Consider the following 22,425-nt stretch of genomic DNA (forward strand, 5'->3'; position numbering starts at 1 on the left):
AATCAAATCACACGGCAAACAAAGTTTGCATTGCATCTATTGTGTGTGTATGGTCATTGATCATGATGCAATGTAACAAAACATAAAACAATAAATAATTAATATACCATAAATAAGATGGTTTGACCGCTGTGAAGTAATGGAAGACCACAGTGACTTTGACCGGCACCGCGATTTCAATAAGCAAAAATTAGAGTAAAATCGTTATATCGCATTAAATAAAGAGATAGTACATGATACATTACATGATATAATAATTGTTACTACCTATTCTTACTTTGCTCTATTATTTTTAAATTGTTTAAAAAATTAATATTGTTAAAAGTGATAAAAATTATACTACTATGTATTATACTGATGATAGTTAAAGTGCCATAATAGTAGTACTCTACAAACAAAAAATAATTCTTTTAAAAAAAAACACCAAGATAAAATAAAAAACACTGAGATGTACTAAGATGATATCTTTACTCAAAAAGTATCTACATATACGAAGTCAATGGACATACATATAGGCAATAATAATGCATATAAACATTTATTATATTAGATAATAATATTGTTTAAAAAATGGACGATTACGGTGGACTATTTAACTTTTAACAGAGATATTTCTAATAGGCATATTTCTAGATTTTCTAGGATCCACCAATTCGGTCAAAAGACATTTTATGTAGAATTCCGTAAGCTGTTTTTTATTTTTTTTTTCAAAAAACTTCATCTTTGAAAATAATTTCGTGTTTAATCCCCAAGGATGTCCACACAGGAACCAACAGAGAGCCAGTGTTACTAAAAACATTGATTATCTCCAAAAAAATATATTAATATTTCATAAATCTTGTTATCAATTTACAACAAGTAGGATTTGGAGCATCACAAAACAAAAGCAAATGAATAATGGAATTGTGGTAACTAATACAATGCTATTATATCGCAGCAGAAGTGTGTCAATTTTGTAATTTTTTTAAAACGTATATTTTACAAATATTTTTTTATGATGAATGTAGATGATAGGGGAAAGTTTTTACTGTTTTTCTGCTTTTTCACATTTTAATAATATTTTCCCATATTTGTATTAGGGTCATTTTTGTTAAAATATATTTTTCAAAAAAAAACCTTTAAAATTTATGAACGATTTAAAAAAAATGTAGAAATATCGTATTTTTTGTACATGTCATTCGCTTAGGTAGTCCTTATTCTTTTATGCCGAGCAAAATAAATCTGCCCCAAACTGCCACCCTGTGTGGTAGAGCATATTGTTTTGTTGGATGCACAGTCCGGCAAGAGTGCGTCAGGCATCTGTAGCTTCTAGAATAAAAAAAAAACTTTTTTAAGTTTGCTGTTTGTTATATTGACTTTGTAATTTTAACACATATTGAATAATATCTACGAGCAAAATAATTTTTCCATAAAATATGGTCCACCGATGGGATTTTGGGCGCCGTTGACCCTGGATTTTTCGAGAGATTCGTAAGTGCGAGTAGTCGATGCACCGCCTTCTGTTACTTTAAAAGCTACCTCGTCTCTTCGGATTCCCCGCAGGTGTTATAGTTTGTCTAGGGAAGGGCAGCCTTAATGAAACTGGTAACGCTTCGCGACCTCTAACCCTCCTGCTAAGCATTTCCCAAACGTCGAACATAATGGGCAGTTCATAGTAGTTATAGTTCACAATAATCACCAAAGTTGCCTTGTCATATTGAAAAAAAAATTTCAAAAATAAATTATAATTGAAAAAATTGCAAATTGTTGATAGCAAGTTCATTTCGCTCTTAAAAATTAACCAAGGCATGTATTGACATGATACAAAAAACAAAATGCTCAGGAGACACGGTTCTGACCCTAAAATTATATTTCAGGAAAATTTATACAAGAAATTATAGCACAGGGTGTGTCAAAGTTAGTGTAAAAAACAACCCCTCGATTAACCCTGTATAATAGGGGTATTTCGGGTAAGAGTACGCACTTAAGAAATAATCCTTTATTTTAAGCACAAATACAAAACTAAGCTCAAAACCCTGTTACATGAGAAAAGATACATTATTTCGATATACAATGACACAGTAAAAAAATAAGAACAAAAAGTCATTTTTCTTTAAAAAACAAATTAACAAAAAAATGTAAATGCGCACTCTTAGGCAACCCGTCGTTCAAGAGTGCATTTATGATCCGGCTAAGAGTACGCACTATTTAATAGGCACATAAATCGCACAAAAAGGGTCCGATCTCCTCATAACTGGAACAATGTATGTGCCACCAATAATTGCATTACGAACATAACACCCAGTCATCTCCATTTTCACCCACGTGGCAGCTAGGGCAGAGTATTTCAACTGAACGGACTTCTTTCTCCTTTCCTTTCACTCTTTGCTGCTTTTTTTGATTTTTTGAAATTCCGTTTTGAGTAGTTTCTATTTTTGACTTCCTACTGGTATGTTTTGTACTTTCTTGCTCCAATTAAATACTCCAATTTCATTGCTGTTTTTCTTTTTCTTTTTGTTTATAATTTTTTCTTTTACATTTTTGGTTGATTCATCTTCTATGACTCTTCTTTTTACGCTATGTGTCACTTTTGAACTTTGATCCTTCGACAATAATTCATTTTTAAATGGAGATTCCGTCATAAGTTCAGATTTCTGAGAGCGCTTTCTTCGTTGCTGAGTTTCAGGAGGGGCTTTAGGTAACGGGTAAATTTGCGATGGGGAAACAATAGTTGAACTACTTGTTAGGCTTGGTTTGTCTTTGAAAAATCTTACAGTAGGAGTTGTTGACACATTGACACAAGTGCTTGTTGAAGCTACTGGTTCTTTTTCACTTTCACTGATGTGCCTTTCGCACGATTCCCAACTATTCAATTTGTTATCTCTGTTTGGAGTTTGCGGCACTTTTATTTGCTTGTCAGGATTTTTGTTTTTGGATAACTTTTCTCGAACTAACTGTAGAGGCCTATCACTATCGTCTGATGAACTAGACCTCTCTTCCTGTGATGTTATCAAAACCCTGTCTGTAACTTCTGAAGGCCTAAAATCGTCATCAGTAAAAATATCATCTGCAAATGGAAAAATTCCTGTGCTTTTAAATCCGTTTGCAGCTATAGAAATTGTCGCTACTCTTGAATAAGCTGCCCCAAAAAGCTCGGATACATGTCTAAGGCTTATAACTTTACCAGGGTTGCTGATTATCCACTTGTCAGCTTCAGTAGAGTATGCGGTTTTTAGCGGAGCAAAGAAGCTCCGATCGAGCGGTTGAAGGCGATGGCTTGCATGTGGGGGCAAGGAAAGTAAGATAATGTGGTGTTCTCGACAGTACAGTACTGCTTCCAAAGATCGATGCGACACGTGATTGTCAAGGATCAATAAAACCGGATCCTCCTCGGAAGATTTGACGAAACCTTGAAAATGTCAACAAGTCTATAAAAATATCTGACTTCATGTAGCCTGAGTCGGAAATCATTGGAAGCGTTCCAGTTGGTGCTCCATAATAAAGCTCCGGCTTGCATCGTTTTCGTGGGAATATAATGGATGGTGGAACAAAAATCCCAGTTGGCGACATGCAGCAAACAACGGTCACTGTTTGGCCTCTGTCCGCAGAAACGATTTTGCCAACTAGTCTTTTCCCTTTTTTTGCGAACACTTTGGGAAGCTTATTGGGCACAGTGGATACTCCAGATTCATCCATGTTAAAGATGCGGTGCGGAGGTATTTTTTTTTCAAGAAACACTTTAAATTTTTAAAAAATAAGCCCACTTGTTCCCTATTAAATCCCATGGCTCTTCCTACGCTGCACTTTTCGGGAGAGCGCAAAGAGAGGTGATTTCTTTTACAAAATGCATACACCCAATCTTTACCTGCCATCTCTTTGTTAAAACAATGACCAAGTCCGTTTAGCTCGGCAAATTGATAAGCAATCGTTCGAAGATTCTTGGTTCCTATTCCATAAAATCTGCCATCCAAGTCTCGACAATGATCTGCCAATTCTTTTTCCATTTCTTCTGTAAAAATTGGCTTAAATCGGCCAAGACTGCTAGGTACAGTTCCTTAAAAAAATACAAAAGGATAATATTGTATTTTTGAATTTCATTTTTTTATTCTTACAGTTTTTAGTCTTTTTCTAAGAGTGGATTCCTTTGTACCCATTGACACAGCAACCTGTCGTTGGCTTTCTCCATTTTCAATCCTTCTTCTTGCTTCTCTGAGATTTTCCTCAGTAAAAATTAACCTACGCTGTGTTTTTCGCTTGTAATTTCCCATTATAAAACGCCTAAAAAATATTTAAATATTAAGGTCAAACGGTCGTCTAAGAGTGCGTGCACATATCGTCCAAGAGTACGCGCGCACTCTTGGCCGATCCCTTCATGCGCACTCTTAGCAGATGACGTGGCAAAAAGTTGGCAACGCTGTTTAACATGTTGTAAATCACAAACGTTTACCGAACCCCTATGAACTCCTAACCTATAAATGGGTATTGAAATGCCGGAATGAAAACAGAATTCAAACGACTGATATCAGATATTTTTGTTGAGAAATTTGCAAAAATAATTATAAGAAAACAGTTAAAAATAAATTCTTACCTGTATTTTTTTTTTGGTTTTCCACCGAAACAGCAATAAACACAGTAAACAAACGATTACGTCGAACACAACCACACGTTTGAATAGTATATTTCTATCTCACTCTAACGCGTAGATATTGTCTCTGCGTACTCTTGTCAGACGCGCGATCTTACCCGTCTTTACCCTGTACCAAATACTAAAGTTTATAAAAAACTGAGTTTAGAAATTAAAGTTGATATAATTATGCACAGCTCGCTAAAAAATTCATGAAGGCCTAAAAATAACAAAAATATAACAGTTTAAATTTAACCAAAATTTTCTCCGTTGCGTTTTTTTTGCATCTGAGTGTATTTTAAAAAAAATTAAAAAATAACAATGGATTTTTCAAAGGTTTTATTATATCGAACTTTGGTAAAAAATTTAAAAAACGCAAACATAGAAAATTATTTCGCGTTAACAAAAAAAGTACATTTTTGGCTTGCCGAAAAAATGGTCGGGTAATATGAAATACGTGTATACGGTAATATGGAATAGTATCATATTTCACATAAAAAAATTCTCGCGACAAAAATCGCAAATATAATAGTCACCGCGTTCAGTATCTGCGCATAACTCGTGTGCCCAGAGCAAAGACTACACAAGACGAAACAGTGGGACAGAGAAACGATTTAAAAAAAAGACAGACGGGGCCGCATTTTAAAGGGACAATTTCAAAGCAATTGCGTTCTCGCCAAGTATAAAACAGTTAACTGAATTCAATAAAATATATCTTATTATAAAACGAATTATAATACTAAATATATAAATGCCAATGCAATAAAATAATTACATCTGAGTTATATTCATTTAGATACTATTATAAATGTAATATTTGTTGTGTGTTACTAAAAATTTTACTGTAGTAAATTATAAAGTTTCCCAAAATTCAGGTAACATTTTTTATACGTGGCAACATTGTATTTCCATCTAACAAGTTTATTTTCGCCTAATGCTAATGTTTTGAAAAGTTAGATTACGAATTATTTCTTTAAAATTGCTTCGTTAAAAATTCTTTTCCGTATGATTTGTTGATGATGTTGAATACCTAGTTGGTGTTTGGATAGAAAGAATACCTTCGAGTCGTTGCGATCTACCCCCAAAGAATGCAAAAATACTATTTTAAGAAAATACCGTAGTAGGCGACAACAGACAAGTAAAAATTATCGATTTAAGTAGAATAGAAACACAGTTGTTAGTAAGTATTCCTAAATATATATCTCCTTAGCTTAATATTCAGTCACTTTGAAATGTAATCTTTTTCAATAAATAATCTTACTTTTCAATAATTCTTGGGAAAATACTATCTTGCCATTTCACCACAATAAGAGTTTCCTAATATCTGTAAAATTTATTCTTAAATATTCTAGATTGTATGCTTATCTCAGTTATCAGTTACCTTTTAACCAATTTTTCCTTTCATAGAAATCAATATTACTGAAAAGTCATTATAAATAATACTCTTCATATCTCTTCGCCAATGTCTGTAACATTTTCTGATGTTTTCATTTTCATATTTTATGAAAGTATCTATTTAACTATTAAAACGTTCGTGATGACACTATACAATATTTTTTTTTTCTTATTTAAGTAACAATTACAATATTAAATATTTCAACTAAATATTAAAATTTACAAACTTGTAAAAGCGTAAAAAATATAAGGTTAGAAAATTTCTGACCTAGTCCAACCTTGTCAATTTTTTTCAATGTTGCCATACTTTACATAATAACTTAAAATACAGGTATTACATCAAAAATATATACAAAAAATATGTTCATTATCATATATCATGCATAATTTATGATGAAATTTTGTGGACTTAAAATCAGTATGGCAATAATGGAAGTCTCCTAGAAGTCGCACTTTAAAGGGACGAGGTCACTGAAAGCCGAAGTCAAAAACGTTTCATCTTTTGCCGGCTGTCCCGTCTTTGTAGTCTTTGCCCAGAGGTCGCATCATAGGCACTGTATCCATATTTCTCCTTTTACGTCTGCCGTGAATCGTCCTGTACAGAAAATACATTCTGCTTCAACTTTCGGCCTACCGTTCATATTCGGCAATTCTTCCTCATCAGTGGAGTCATTCAAGGATGGAATACTTTCATTTAAATCATCAGAGGATGTATCTTCCACCATTTCCTTTCTTGCTTTTTTCTATCACAACTAATTTTTGCTACTACCAGGTTTTGCACCGTCCGTCACCGGTTGGTGTTTCCTTTCCGTCGAACTCAACTTTTCTTTTAAATTTATTATTTTCATTTTTCGATGAGATTGCCTCTTCCAGTTCATTTTTGTTTGGAGTCGTAGTTAAAATTTTAGCTGTTCCAGATTTTCGACTTCTTACGCCTTGTCGCTTTTTGAGAACAGGAACTGGAACTATATGTTGTGGTAAAACCATTTGTCCTATCGCCGACATCTTCCTGGTCACGCGATGGGTTTAAGTGATCAATTCAATAGGCGCTTCATCTTTTCTTTGTGCTTCTTCTAGAAAATCCTCTTCTGTAAATATATTTCTGTTTACTGGAAAAATACCAGTTTGCCGAAATCCATTGACTGCCCTGTATCTTCAAATAAGCTTTACCAAGCACGTCACTGATGTCATATTGAGGTATTGGACGGTTATTTTGCCTCAAAAATTGTCGAATTTCTTCATTGTAATAGGCTTTCAACGCTCCCATTACCGATTTGTCAATCAAAATTGTCAGCTGCATTCTACAGTTGTTAGTTAATATTCAGGATCGGCTGCTATGTTAATTTAAATACATCCTTTACAATCAGTTTTTTCATTTTAGAGAAATTTCAAATATAATAAAATGTGATATTGTTCTTTTATTTTTCTAAAAGTTCGAAAGTTTGCACTTGCACTGGACTGTCCGTATCAAAGCCGTCGGCGTCGGCTTCTTTTCAGTTACATATAAAGGAAATGCTTTTAAAAGAAAAAAAGATAAAATAAACAGTTTTTTTTCTAGTTATCTGAATTAAGGTTGGCGGCAACCTTTTTTATAATAAATTTTTCGTTAGTATACCTATAGACAGTCTAAAAGCACATTCATATATTTTGAACATTTTATGTAGGGTCAATCGACCAGTGAATGACCAGTTAACCGAAGTATTAACTTTAAATAAATCACGATTTTTTATTTTATATAATATGTGGTAAAACTGGTACAAAGGCAACTATCTATAATTGAAAAATTAAGAAAATATTACCTAGACACAAAAATAAAATAATACGGTTTCACAAATTTTAATTTTCGGCGAATAAGCGAAATATCTAGTAAATGAACGATAGAAGTCAGTGAATAAACACATAAAGACCAGTTAATGAACGTTGTATTTATTAAATTAAGCTTTACAAAAATTCAAGTTTAAATAAACATAAGCTTTTAATAAACATAATCAGGTAAGAGTATAATATAAAAAACATTATGCTGCATTTACATATTAATAACATAAGTCCCTTCAGCGCTATGAGGTATAAGAACAGCAATTTTTTTCACAATTTTATCCGAATAATACCATATTTGATCAGGTGGTGACGGCCACTTCCAAGTGTTCTTTTTTGTACTATGGATGTTTTTTATCTTTACCTCTGTCAGTGTATATATTTTGTTTATAATTTTGAGTGTTGTACATGTTTTTCTATATTCTTTTGTGTATATTTGTATACATATTACTTTTATTGTACCATGTGTTTGCCATACGATAAATAAATAAATGTACTATTGAGAGCACTTACTTTATATTCATTATTTTTAACAGCCTTTATTAGGCCAGGATAATGTGAATCCTCATAGTTTACCAGAACATAATCACCTTTAACAAAAGGAACACTTAAGTCAAAATTTGATGTTGATTTTTCTAAACTTATTGATGACAATTTAGGGGAAATTTTATTCCTAGTTCCTTCTTCGTCCGATTCTGGCCATTTTTCTTGTTTTTCGTATGTTTTCTTTTTTTGTCCTTGTAGTTTCAATTCAAATAGTGACAGATTTTCATCCGTACTTGAGGAATCATCTCTGTTAAACCGTTTTGTATACTGTTGCTCGATTTTCTGATCTTTATCACGCTTCCGCTTTTCTGACTTTTTCTCTTGTTTTTTGCATGTTTTTCTTTCTTGTCCTTGTTTTAGCTTCAATTCAAAAAGTGACAGGTTTTCACTCAAGTCTCTGTTAGGTCTCTTTATTTCATACTGTCGCCTGATCATATTTTTTCGTTCTTGTTGTTCCATTCGCTTTCTTTCTCTATCGAGTTTTCTTTTTTTAATGTCTTCCTCTTTTTGACGCTTTATTTTATCTTGTTTTTGATGAAATTCTACCCATTTTGTTGAAGTTATCGCCTAGCGGCATCACTTAAGTTCATGCTGCCTGATTCTACTGCTCTGATACCCAGTGACAACTGCTCTTTGGAATATTTGAATCTAGTGTATTTCCGCTCCATCTGTACCAACAAAAAATATTTATTTTTAGTAACCGCCGTTTTAGTAATACTTTTAATAAAACTATAATACTAAAAATTAAACCTCCAAAATAAAAACTAGTGCCCACTTATCCTAATAATAATAGACAGACATCATTTGCAAAAAGGTCTTATGCCTAATCTAGTAAATGAACAGGAACAATATCCAGTAAGTAAACGATTCAAAATCCTGTTCATTTACTGGCTGGCATTTATTTTTATTACATTTAAGGTATTTTAATGGATTTACATATGTAAACAAAGCTTAAGGGTCATTTTAAAGCAATTTCAGATAATCGAATAAAATACCAGTAAATGAACAGCCGTTCGTTCACTGGAATTTGAACTTTTTTCCCGCCAGTTATTAAACACATTAAATGAAAATATAACCTAAAAGACAATAGATGTTTTACTTTTGGATTAATAACGATGAATTGTTGAAATATATATTCTCACACACTGCCAAGCTTTTATATTTTATGAACAATTAAATACCATCATTAATAATAGGATATGTATCTACTTACCCTAAAGAAAATGGCGCTTAAAAGACTAACAACGTCAGACCACAACTTTGAACAGCGATTTGCACGTGTCGTTTATTAACTGGTTGTATTTTAGCAAGTTAGTCGTAAACTACGCAGTGTAAGTTAGATTAAAAAAGGACAACAAATAGAGTTTAATGGCCGTATATTTTAATAGAGCAAGATAAAGTTATTTTGTTCATTAACTGGGTCACATTCATTCACTGGTTGGTTTACCCTATTTTTAATTTCCCTTTTAAATTTATTCGGTCTGTTCTAATCAAAAATGTTTAAAAAAAGGAAACTAAGTTATTTGTGGATTTTTTTTGGTAATTGATGAAAATTTTGATTGATGAAAAAAGTGCAATATGTTTGCAGCAAAAATATCATAAACCACAAGTACTACAAATTTTAAAAGGCACATGGCATCGAAACACCCAACAGTTTCTTTGTAAGTTTTTATAAAAAATATGATTTCGCTATTTCTTCTGTTTTTTTATTGAAAATTTTAGGATTAAGCTTCCCAGTTTACAGCGTACCAATTTAAAAATCTAGAAATCGCAATCGCAAGTTACAGTCGCAGCGATTTATAAATCACAATCAAAATCGCAGTTTTGCTCATCTCTAATAGATGGCGCTAATAGTTTAGCAAAAAATGCTGTATTCCATATTACCGGATATATTCCGTAATCCCCGAATTTACTCTATTGATGCAAATAGGGAAAAAATATAAAATTGTGATTAAAGATGTATCGATTAATACATGTAATTTTTCAAATTTATTGGTGAGGCACTGCCTCATCTGCCTCGTAGGACAAGCCGTCAGTAAGTCATCTGCCTCGTAAGTCAAGCCCTGCTTCACTTATATGAAGTTCATAATTGAAGGCTTTTTTTATCATCGATGCTGAAGGACGACCTCTGTTCCTTATTTTGCGGCAGTCTAGCTCCGAAAAATCTTCAGGAAAGCTAGTCTTGTAATACAGTTTTGAAGGCTCGTCTTTCAAGTAGCGGAGCCAGCAAACACTCCTCCATGGAATTTTGAAATTTGAACTGCTTGAAAAGTCCTTGAAATCATAAAATTCATCATACAAAATGTTTTTTACTTCGAACGGCTCTGGAGATACACGAGCACTTCGAATCAATTGCGCCCAACCATCAGGAGTATACACTGGTACATACTTTGCCTTCCTCTCAATTTTGGAGTGGATGGAGACACACTCCATTTCACTACGATCAGTTTAAAAAAACGGTGGTCAATAATCCACAAGGACTGATGGTTCTTCAGTAGATGCATACACATAGAAGCAAACACAGAATTCTTCTGTTGTCCACCACATCCATTTGACATCATACGGACCTCGGTGATTTCAATGTGGGACATGATAAAATCATACACACAAGAGGCTCATTTCTCATTTGCTCCACGTTTATCTTGAGTTTCATCCCATAGATCCTAAACCTTTTGGTTACCCAAATTGTACATTGTCAGATTGTAGACTGCCAATTTTCGCAAATAGAAAATTTGGCCTGCGGATCTTTGCGAATTATAGAGGACAGCTTGCAGATCAAAATTGAAAGTTAGAATTTGAGGATTTCCTTTTGCGAGGGTAATCTTCGTCACGAGCTTCTCGTGCGGCGACTTTTCTTTCTAGATGTCCTTTGTAGTTATCTTCTTTTAGATTTTTTTTTCTTCAGTTAAGGAGTTTCGCACCAAGTACCTCCTGCATTGGTTCTTTTTAAAAAACCGAAATTGTATCCCTGAAATACTTGTCGGTATTTTTCAAAAGTCACCGGCTTTTGTTTGTGATGCAGATCTCTTTATACATTCCATGAATTATTGATAGATTGAGAGATGGATCCAGGTACTTCTTGGTACTAGAAGCGCGACAATAATGCGATTCTACCGATGTGAATGAATAGATGTTGTAGCGTTTTTTAAACAACTACCACTGCGAACGGCAGCTTTTCATCGGAGAGCAGTCGTGGATAAGGTATTTCACTAGAGAGAAAATTAATCAATAGTAATAAACAAAAGATATATAGATATTGGGCGCCAGGCATGTACAGAGAAAGAAAACACAGTTGTATAATACTTAAAACTAATGACTATATTTATAGGTGATGAATTCTGATGGTAAATAGCATTGTACAATTAATATAATTATTATAGTGGTTACTTGTTGAGTAAAACTATATATGTAAATAATATTAAATACGTTCTATGAAAAGACTATAAAGAAAATACAATGCGTGTAACGTTATAGAAAATATCTAGCATTACTTTATTTAAATTGTTAAATATATACGGTGTTAAATCAGATGTGTTGCAACCTGTAGATTCTAGAATCTATCTCGTTATTCATCTGTTAGTATAGCGTAATAATAATGTCTATAGAAAGTAATACTATTACAATGCGTGATATTATGAAATCTAAAATCTAAATCACACTTTTACTACTGCATCGACATAAATATCCTTAATAATCTAACCACTAAATATAGTCTGTACGCTATTGTTTAAAATGTACGTTACTGTTTAAGACTGAAAACATTTTAGATGTTAAATGCAAAACTAGAACTTAAATATACACTTAGCTGTTCTTTTATGTAACCCTGCTTCAAACAGTAGCAGCGCGAGGAGGTCTAGCATCTCTGTACTGTCTGTCGGCGATCCAGGCTTAGAAATGGGGGTGAAGCAGCACGGGGCTCAAGCCACATCCACGCTGGGGCACTCTATGTGTAAGACAAATCAATCCTACTGGGGACACTTGTCCATGGGACATCCGTCCATAAGATAGTGGCACAGGAGAACACTACTAGGACCTTGAAAAATAGTCCATACCTTGGACACTTGACCGTAAGACAATGTCCGTCCGTAAGACCCTCGAAATACTTCCGAGGGCTCAATAAATAATAAACAATCTGTCCTTTCTTCCAAATGACATTCTGGAGGACAAAAGCAAAGGGACGCCAACGTGCCAGCCAAATACAAATACAAGTTGGGACATCCGTAACTCTACCCTGTTGCTTTGAAATAGCAGCTGATTCAGATTATACAGCAAGATTTAAATAATCACCATTTCTAAAAGCAGAGCGTCAAAACAAAGTGAGGTTAAGCACGGAGACAGTTGACAGAAGCGATGTTGACAGCGCCTCCTCAGAGCAATAACAGGGTTGTGTCGGACGATAACAGGGTTGGCGACTAGGGAACGTAAAAATTACGCGTCAAATAAACTATCCGGCCTGAACGATAGGGAATCCGGTGATGATAGGCCAGACATCATATATTATATATAAAAAAGACATGTAACGAACTAAAAACGTTACACTGCCCTCCTCCGAAAAGAAAAGAAATGGACCTGTAAGGTACACTTTCTTTTTCACAAATCTGGAGATGGTAAAAAAAATCAAAAGAAAACTACATCGTAAATTTCAGAATAGACGAAACCCATTTGAAAATTGATCAGGTTCTCAAAAAGGAAACGGCAAACCAAAAAAAAACGACAAGTACCGTTAAGGAATATATGACGCAGGAGATAAAAAAAACTAAAGGTTTAAAATTACTATAGTGGTCACTGGATACGCCGTAAAGTACAGAGATACTCGAGCCACTGTTCGCTAAAATAAAAAAAATAAAAAATACGGAGGTACATCTGCTAGTATGGTACGCAAGATTAATAAATACTGCTATAGTTAGGTGTTTTATAACGATATAGGTGTAAATTATCGATAACTCAGGCTAGACAAGTGCAGACTCAAAATTAATAACGCTATGTTCTAAAACAACGCGACTCAAAAAAATAATTAAAGAGAACGTCGATCGATTCATGGTATCGATACGTCTCGGTTTATAATCTTGGTGATAGTTTCTGAAACCAAAATTCTAGTTCATATCAGATCAACTACGCCAGAGAAGGAACACTACACTACTAGAGCAGCTATAAAAGACGACGGCCGGTAACCTAAAACCAAAACAACCAAACAAATTTACTGTGCAAGTACAAACCTTCTCTCGGACGGAATGAACAATACTAACAACGCCAGACAAGGAATTATATGGAACTAGAGCAGTTAAAGGTTGACGGTCGGTACTACAAGACCAAGACAACCAGACAAATATACTGTTCCAGCTCAAACCTTCTCTCAACGGAATGTATCATACTAACAACGTCAGACAAGGAATTACAGACTAGAGCAACAGAGGCTGAAGAAGGTTACCCGAACCTCAACACCTCAACAAAACTTGCACTAGCTCAACCCTTCTCTCCAACGCAGTGACTGGAACCAACAACAACAAAAAGCAGAGATAATCACCAAGAGACAGAACTGTAAAGAAAAGTTAAAATGAAATGAATGTGGAAAAATAATACCCTACATCTGTCAGCACGAGGGGATGCACTGTAGTGTACATCAACTAAAATGGGATAAATAGAGCATATCTATAACGATACCCCAAAATGACTCTACATAAAAAAATACAACTAAAAACCTTCTGAGCTTTAGCTCAGAAAGAAAGGAAAAACAAAATACGCATCGCCTAGGGTAGTTGACGGAAGGTCAACGCCCTGTCAAGCAAATGGCGACGGAACCCTAACCAGGTATGTCAATCGAATCAATTTAGAAAATGAATAAATATAGGTTTTACTTACTAAAGTAAAACCTATTAAATAGGTATTACGATGAAGTAATGGTGTACAGGTAATACCACATATGTAACACTATTTACGTAGTACCACATACGTAACATCACCCATACAACACCACACACGCAATACCATATACGTAGTATGTGGATAAGGTGTACGGAAAAAATTTCCGACACTCTCGATGTTTTGAGACTTATCACATACTACGGTGGCATTTGACGGACTCTTACCGTCACGAGGAACCCGTACATGGCTATTCTTTACTGTTGAGTATGCAACTAACCAGTAGCACACTCAACTCGCCCACCATGTAGAGCGGATACACGTGCCCCAAGGCCACAAACCACGACCATAGGCTAGGTCATAGCCATAGATCGAAACTAAAAAAAAAAAATACATCTAAAAATGACAATCAAACAAACTCAAAGACTTACAGAAAACTGTAAAGTCAAAAATCACAAAAATGTCAAACACGAGTAAACTGTAGGGCCAAATAAAACTAACGAGCTAAACTAAACTATACATAAGGGACTAAAATGATGAAATTGTCTCTATGACAACTCATCAGGCAAAAACAAACTAACAACTATCTCACTGACAGTTATTCTAAACCAAAAAAGTGGTGTAATTGCTCGCGAAACAATACACCTGGACTAAAAAAACCAGAAAAACTAATAAAACAGAGCAATCATCATCTCGCTATGCACGCCGCTAAAAAAACTCAATGCATCTGCACATTCCATACAGACACTGCCAAAATTCACTAAAAAAAAACTAAAAATGATATAGATGTCACCAAGACAAAAATATCTCACAATACAAAAAGATCTAAACCTGACACAAGTGTCATCAAAAAAATATCTCTTCAAATAAACAGAGAAAACTAGAACTCCAACTGAACTCAAACTATTGACGCATTTTAACACTGTAACGTTTTTAGTTCGTTACATGTCTTTTTTATATATAATATATGATGTCTGGCCTATCATCACCAGATTCCCTCTCGTTCAGGCTGGATAGATTATTTGACGCGTAATTTTTACGTTCCCTGGTCGACAACCCTGTTATGGTTTGGCACAACCCTGTTATTGCTCTTGGGAGCGCGCGCTGTCAACATCGCTTCTGTCAATTCTCTGTGATCTAACTTCACTTTTGGTTAGACTGTTTGACCTGTCAGACGCCATTAGTCCCAGTTTTTGAGAAATGGTGATTATTTAAATCTTGCTGTGTAATCTGAATCAGCTGCCATTTCGAAGCTACAGGTAAAGCTGAGTTATTTTCCTTTTAGATTCGATATTATTAGTGAATATTTTTAGGGTAGAGTTACGGATGTCCCAACTTGTATTTGTAATTGGCTGGCACGTTGGCGTCCCTTTGCTTTTGTCCTGCAGAATGTCATTTGGAAGAAAGGACAGATTATTTATTATTTATTGAGCCCTCGGAAGTACTTCGAGGTAGGTTCATTTTGTTTATTAGACGGTGTTTGATTTTAAACATGGTTTCATGTTCTTAGGGTCTTACGAACGGACTATTTACAAGGTACGGGCACTATCCAAGGTCCTAGTATTCCCTTGTGCCACTGTCTTATGGACGGATGTCCCATGGACAAGTGTCCCCTGTAGGATTGATTTGTCTTCACATAGAGTGCCCCAGCGTGGGTGTGGCTTGAGCCCCGTGCTGCTTCACCCCCATTTCTAAGCCTGGATCGCCGACAGACAGTGCAGAGATGCAAGACCTCCTCGCGCTGCTACTGGTTGAAGCAGGGTTACATTAAAGAACAGCTAAGTGTAATTTTAAGTTCTAGTATTGCATTTAACACCTAAAATGTTTTCAGTCTTAAACAGTAACGTACATTTAAACTATAGCGTACAGACTATATTTAGTGGTTAGATTATTAAGAATATTTATGTCAATGCAGTAGTAAAAGTGTGATTTAGATTTTAGATTTCATAGTATCACGCATTGTAATGGTATTACTTTCTATAGACATCATTATTACGCTATACTAATAGATGAATGACGAGATAGATTCTAGAATCTACAGGTTGCAACACATCTGATTGAACACCGTATAAATTTAACAATTTAAATAAAGTAATGCTACTTTTCTTATATTTTCTCTAATATTACACGCATTGTATTTTCCTTATAGTCTTTACATAGAACGTATTTAATATTATTTACATATATAGTTTTATTCAACAGGTAACCACTATAATAATTATTAAAATTGTACAATGATATTCACCATCAGAATTCGTAACGAATAAATATAGTCATTAGTTTTAAGTATTATACAATTGTGTTTTCTTTCTCTGTACATGCCTGGCGCCCAATATCTAGATATCTTTTGTTTATTATTATTGATTAATTTTCTCTCTAGTGAAATACCTTATCCACGACTGCTCTCCGATGAAAAGCTGCCGTTCGCAGTGGTAGTTGTTTTAAAAAACGCTACACTTAATTTGGCGCCCAACGTGGGGCTTTGAGAAATTTTTACTCGTAACATTTCACTGGAGTCTGACAATTTTTCTTATTAATTTTCTTACATTAATTTTTGTAGTTTAATCTTTTTTGGCATGATACAGAGGAGGAAACAGTTGTTGTTTTCTTAGTACGATATAAGACTGAAATTTTTATTCTCTTTCTTATTTTTGATATTTCTATTTATTATAATTTGGGTCTATGGAATTTGGACAATTTCATATAACGGAGACGTGTCAGCTGTGTGTTTTGATATTTTTGATATTTTGATATATTATGTATTTTTGAACCTGGTATACAGGGCGGTCAAGGTTTAATGCTTGAACCTGAATTTTCTTTGGGGTTAAAATTTTTTTAATAGTTGTTTAAAATTTTTTCTTGGTAGACAAACTTGAAAGTTTATCTATTGTTGGGACTTCCTTATACAGGGTGGTCAATACTTTTTTGTGACTTTGAAATTTTTTTAATTTCAAAGTGTTTGACATTTGATAAAGTTTGAAACTTTATATTTACAGACATTTTGGTTTGTATTTTCCCTATACAGGGTGGACAAGCATTAAATTTTCGACTTTGATTTTTTTATATCTCTAGGTGTTTGAAATTTGATATAAATTTTAAACGTTATTCTTAGCTGAGATTACTATTTGATAATTTTACTATACTGTGTGGTCACAATTTGACCATTCTGATTTTGTTTTTGTTGATTAATCGATTGCAATTAATTTTACAAGTTTTTGTGTTTATCGATAACTGTTAGGGCGAGCTGCTAAACTTACATTTAGGGTTATTTTTTTGTATAGAAGTACGTTAGGGTAAATCTCATCTCGTTTATTGTTTAGTTTATCTTCAGGTTTCTATGCCAATGTTTTTTTATGCCAATATTTTTATTTAGTATCGCATTCACTATGTTTCACCATCTGAACCTTCAATGTTGTCAGTTACTATCGACAGTTGTTAGACTGTCCTGTTTGGTACTTTAGGTACATTTTAAGTTTTTGGTTGTTATGACAGTTATACTAGGACTGTTATGTTGATACAGGAAGTGTATCCTTTGAGTTTTTTTGAGTGTATGACGAGGGGGACTTGTCATTTTTGATACGTGAGGTATCGTTTTGTTTTCTTTTGACAGCTGTGTCAAAGGAATGTTTGGTGCTTGTTCTGTTATGATAGTTGCCGAATAACATTTCATACAGACATTTACCGTTTAGTGATTTAATGTCAGGAGGACATTAAATTTTTTGCAGTGTTGCAGACGACACATGCGGGAGCATTTGTCGTATTTATGGTTTACAGTTAGCAGGAGGCTACTGTGAACATTTTGGTTGTTAATGATTTTTTTTGGAGACGTCCAAGGTCATTAACGTGTTGTCATCATTTAACATGATGATTGTTTTTGAGTTATTTGAGCGATTTAGCGCTCGTGACTCAAGTTTATGGAGGATTGACGTTTGACATCTCTGTTTTCGGATTCTGTTGCCTGGTTTTAATAGTTTTTACTAGATCTGATAGCCAATGCAATGTTTCCGAACTATATCTGTGTCAAAATGCGTCAATAGTTTGAGTTTAGTTGGAGTTCTAGTTTTCTCTGTTTACTTGAAGAGATATTTTTTTGATGACACTTGTGTCAGGTTTAGATCTTTTTGTATTGTGAGATATTTTTGTCTTGGGACATCTATATCAAGTTTAGTTTTTTTGTGAATTTTGGCAGTGTCTGTATGGAAGGTGCAGATGCATTGCGTTTCTTAGTGGCGTGCATAGCGAGATGATGATTGCTCTGTTTTATTAGTTTTTCTGGTTTGATTGATCCAGGTGTATTGTTTCGCGAGCAATTACACCACTTTTTTGGTTTAGAATAACTGTCAGTGAGATAGCTGTTAGTTTGTTTTTGCCTGATGAGTTGTCGTAGAGACAATTTCATCATTTTAGTCCCTTATGTATAGTTTAGTTTAGCTCGTTAGTTTTATTTAGCCCTACAGTTTACTTGCGTTTGGCAATTGTGATTTTTTTGAGTCTGGCTTTGAGCAGTGTCGTGTTTGACATTTTTGTGATTTTTGATTTTACAGTTTTCTGTAAGTCTTTGAGTTTGTTTGATTGTCATATTGTCATTCGTTTTTTTATTTTGTTTTGATCTATGGCTATTATCTAGCCTATGGTCGTGGTTTGGGCCGTGTGGCCTGTATCCGCTCTACATGGTGGGCGAGTTGAGTGTGCTACTGGTTAGTTGCATACTCAACAGTAAAGAATAGCCATGTACGGGTTCCTCGTGACGGTAAGAGTCCGTCAAATGCCACCGTAGTATGTGGTAAGTCTCAAAACATCGAGAGTGTCGGAAATTCTTTCCGTACACCTTATCCACATACTACGTATATGGTATTGCGTGTGTGGTGTTGTATGGGTAATAGTATTACGTATGTGGTATTACCTGTATAGTATTACTTTATCGTAATACCTATTTAATAGCTTTTACTTTGGTAAGTAAAACTTATATTTATTCATTTTATTAAATTGATTTGATTATTATTTTGATTTTGATTCGAGATACCTGTTAGGGTTCCGTCGCCATTTGCTCGACAGGGCGTTGACCTTCCGTCGACTACCCTAGGCGATGCGTATTTTGTTTTTTCTTTCTTTCTGAACTAAGGCTCAGAAGGTTTTTAGTTGTTTTTTTTTATGTAGAGTCATTTTGGGGTATCGTTATAGATATGCTCTATTTATCCCATTTTAGTTGATGTACACTACAGTGCATCCCCTCATGCTGACAGATGTAGGGTATTATATTTCCATATTCATTTCATTTTGATCTTTCTTTGCAGTTCTGTCTCTTGGTGATTATCTCTGGTTTTTGTTGTTGTTGGTTCCAGTCACTGCGTTGGAGAGAAGGGTTGAGCTAGTGCAAATTTTGTTGAGGTGTTTAGGCTCGGTTAGCCTTCTTCAGCCTCTGTTGCTCTAGTCTGTAATTCCTTGTCTGGCGTTGTTAGTATGATACATTCCGTTTGAGAGAAGGTTTGTACTTGCACAGTAAATTTGTTTGGTTGTTTTGGTTTTAGGTTACCGGCCGTTATATACCTCTCTCTACTCTAGTATTGTAGTGTTCCTTCTCTGGCGTAGTTGATCTGACATGAACTAGAATGTTGGTTCCAGAAACTATCACCAAGGTTATAAACCGAGACGTATCGATACCATGAATGGATCGATGTTCTCTTTAATTATTGTTGAGTCGCGTTGTTTTAGAACATAGCGTATTTTGGAGTCTACACTTGTCTAGCCTGAGTTATCGATAATTTACACCTATATCGTTATAAAACACCTAACTATAGCAGTATTTATTAATCTTGCGTACCATACTAGCAGATGTACCTCCGTATTTTTTATTATTTTATTTTAGCAGAACAATGGCTCGAGTATCTCTGTACTTTACGGCGTATCCAGTGACCACTGACTTTAGGAATTTTAAACCTTTAGTTTTTTTATCTCCTGCGTCATATATTCCTTACCGGTACTTGTCGTTTTTTTTTGGTTTGCCGTTTCCTTTTTGAGAACCTGATCAATTTTCAAATGGGTTTCATCTATTCTGAAATTTACGATGTAGTTTTCTTTTGATTTTTTTTTACCATCTCCAGATTTGTGAAAAAGAAAGTGTACCTTACAGGTCCATTTCTTTTCTTTTCGGAGGAGGGCAGTGTAACGTTTTTAGTTCGTTACATGTCTTTTTTATATATAATATATGATGTCTGGCCTATCATCACCAGATTCCCTCTCGTTCAGGCTGGATAGATTATTTGACGCGTAATTTTTACGTTCCCTGGTCGACAACCCTGTTATGGTTTGGCACAACCCTGTTATTGCTCTGTGGGAGCGCGCGCTGTCAACATCGCTTCTGTCAATTCTCTGTGATCTAACTTCACTTTTGGTTAGACTGTTTGACCTGTCAGACGCCATTAGTCCCAGTTTTTGAGAAATGGTGATTATTTAAATCTTGCTGTGTAATCTGAATCAGCTGCCATTTCGAAGCTACAGGAAAAGCTGAGTTATTTTCCTTTTAGATTCGATATTATTAGTGAATATTTTTAGGGTAGAGTTACGGATGTCCCAACTTGTATTTGTAATTGGCTGGCACGTTGGCGTCCCTTTGCTTTTGTCCTCCAGAATGTCATTTGGAAGAAAGGACAGATTATTTATTATTTATTGAGCCCTCGGAAGTACTTCGAGGTAGGTTCATTTTGTTTATTAGACGGTGTTTGATTTTAAACATGGTTTCATGTTCTTAGGGTCTTACGAACGGACTATTTACAAGGTACGGGCACTATCCAAGGTCCTAGTATTCCCTTGTGCCACTGTCTTATGGACGGATGTCCCATGGACAAGTGTCCCCTGTAGGATTGATTTGTCTTCACATAGAGTGCCCCAGCGTGGGTGTGGCTTGAGCCCCGTGCCGCTTCACCCCCATTTCTAAGCCTGGATCGCCGACAGACAGTGCAGAGATGCAAGACCTCCTCGCGCTGCTACTGGTTGAAGCAGGGTTATATTAAAGAACAGCTAAGTGTAATTTTAAGTTCTAGTATTGCATTTAACACACAAAATGTTTTCAGTCTTAAACAGTAACGTACATTTAAACTATAGCGTACAGACTATATTTAGTGGTTAGATTATTAAGAATATTTATGTCAATGCAGTAGTAAAAAGTGTGATTTAGATTTTAGATTTCATAATATCACGCATTGTAATGGTATTACTTTCTATAGACATCATTATTACGCTATACTCATAGATGAATGACGAGATAGATTCTAGAATCTACAGGTAGCAACACATCTGATTGAACACCGTATAAATTTAACAATTTAAATAAAGTAATGCTACTTTTCTTATATTTTTCTCTAATGTTACACGCATTGTATTTTTTCCTTATAGTCTTTACATAGAACGTATTTAATATTATTTACATATATAGTTTTATTCAACAGGTAACCACTATAATAATTATTAAAATTGTACAATGCTATTCACCATCAGAATTCGTCACGAATAAATATAGTCATTAGTTTTAAGTATTATACAATTGTGTTTTCTTTCTCTGTACATGCCTGGCGCCCAATATCTAGATATCTTTTGTTTATTATTATTGATTAATTTTCTCTCTAGTGAAATACCTTATCCACGACTGCTCTCCGATGAAAAGCTGCCGTTCGCAGTGGTAGTTGTTTTAAAAAACGCTACAACACAGATATAGTTCTTCGGAAACATTGCATTGGCTATCAGATCTAGTAAATCTATTAAAACCAGGCAACAGAATCCGAAAACAGAAATGTCAAACGTCAATCCTCCCTAAACTTGAGTCACAAGCGCTAAATCGCTCAAATAACTCAAAAACTCATCATGTCAAATGATGACAACACGTTAATGATCTTGGACGTCTCCAAAAAAAATCATTAACAACCAAAATGTTCACAGTAGCCTCCTGCTAACTGTAAACCATAAATACGACAAATGCTCCGGCATGTGTCGTCTGCAACACTGCAAAAAATTTAATGTCCTCCTGACATTAAATCAATAAACGGTAAATGTCTGTATGAAAAGTTATTCGGCAACTATCATAACAGAACAAGTACCAAACATTCCTTTGACACGTACATAGACAGCTGCCAAAAGAAAACAAAACGATACCTCACGTATCAAATATGACAAGTCACCCTCGTCATACACTCAAAAAAACTCAAAGGGTACAC

At 34.6% G+C, this 22,425-nt stretch overlaps 1 protein-coding gene across 1 annotated transcript; it reads right to left on the reverse strand.

Annotated features, from left to right (window-relative positions):
* Nucleotides 1-2,408: 2,408 nt before the first annotated feature.
* Nucleotides 2,409-6,723, reverse strand: LOC115887620. The gene is made up of 3 exons (XM_030907086.1): nt 6,633-6,723; nt 3,845-4,033; nt 2,409-3,388 (listed from the first exon to the last, which is right to left on the reverse strand). The coding sequence occupies exons 1-3, from the start codon at nt 6,721-6,723 to the stop codon at nt 2,409-2,411; spliced, it is 1,260 nt and encodes a 419-aa protein (XP_030762946.1).
* Nucleotides 6,724-22,425: the final 15,702 nt, after the last annotated feature.

This window comes from Sitophilus oryzae, unplaced genomic scaffold (genome assembly GCF_002938485.1).
Source record: "Sitophilus oryzae breed Bouriz unplaced genomic scaffold, Soryzae_2.0 scaffold_578_pilon_pilon, whole genome shotgun sequence".
Classification (NCBI taxonomy): domain Eukaryota; kingdom Metazoa; phylum Arthropoda; class Insecta; order Coleoptera; family Curculionidae; genus Sitophilus; species Sitophilus oryzae.

Bases quoted from the DNA above. Each gene is read 5' to 3' on its own strand.
- LOC115887620 (XM_030907086.1), bottom strand. From the start codon at position 6,723: ATGGTGGAAGATACATCCTCTGATGATTTAAATGAAAGTATTCCATCC. The intron at 4,034-6,632 runs GTAGGCCGAAAG...TATTTTTTTAAG, and splicing joins AGAATTGCCGAATATGAACG to GAACTGTACCTAGCAGTCTT. The intron at 3,389-3,844 runs GTAAAGATTGGG...GACATTTTCAAG, and splicing joins TTTTAACAAAGAGATGGCAG to GTTTCGTCAAATCTTCCGAG.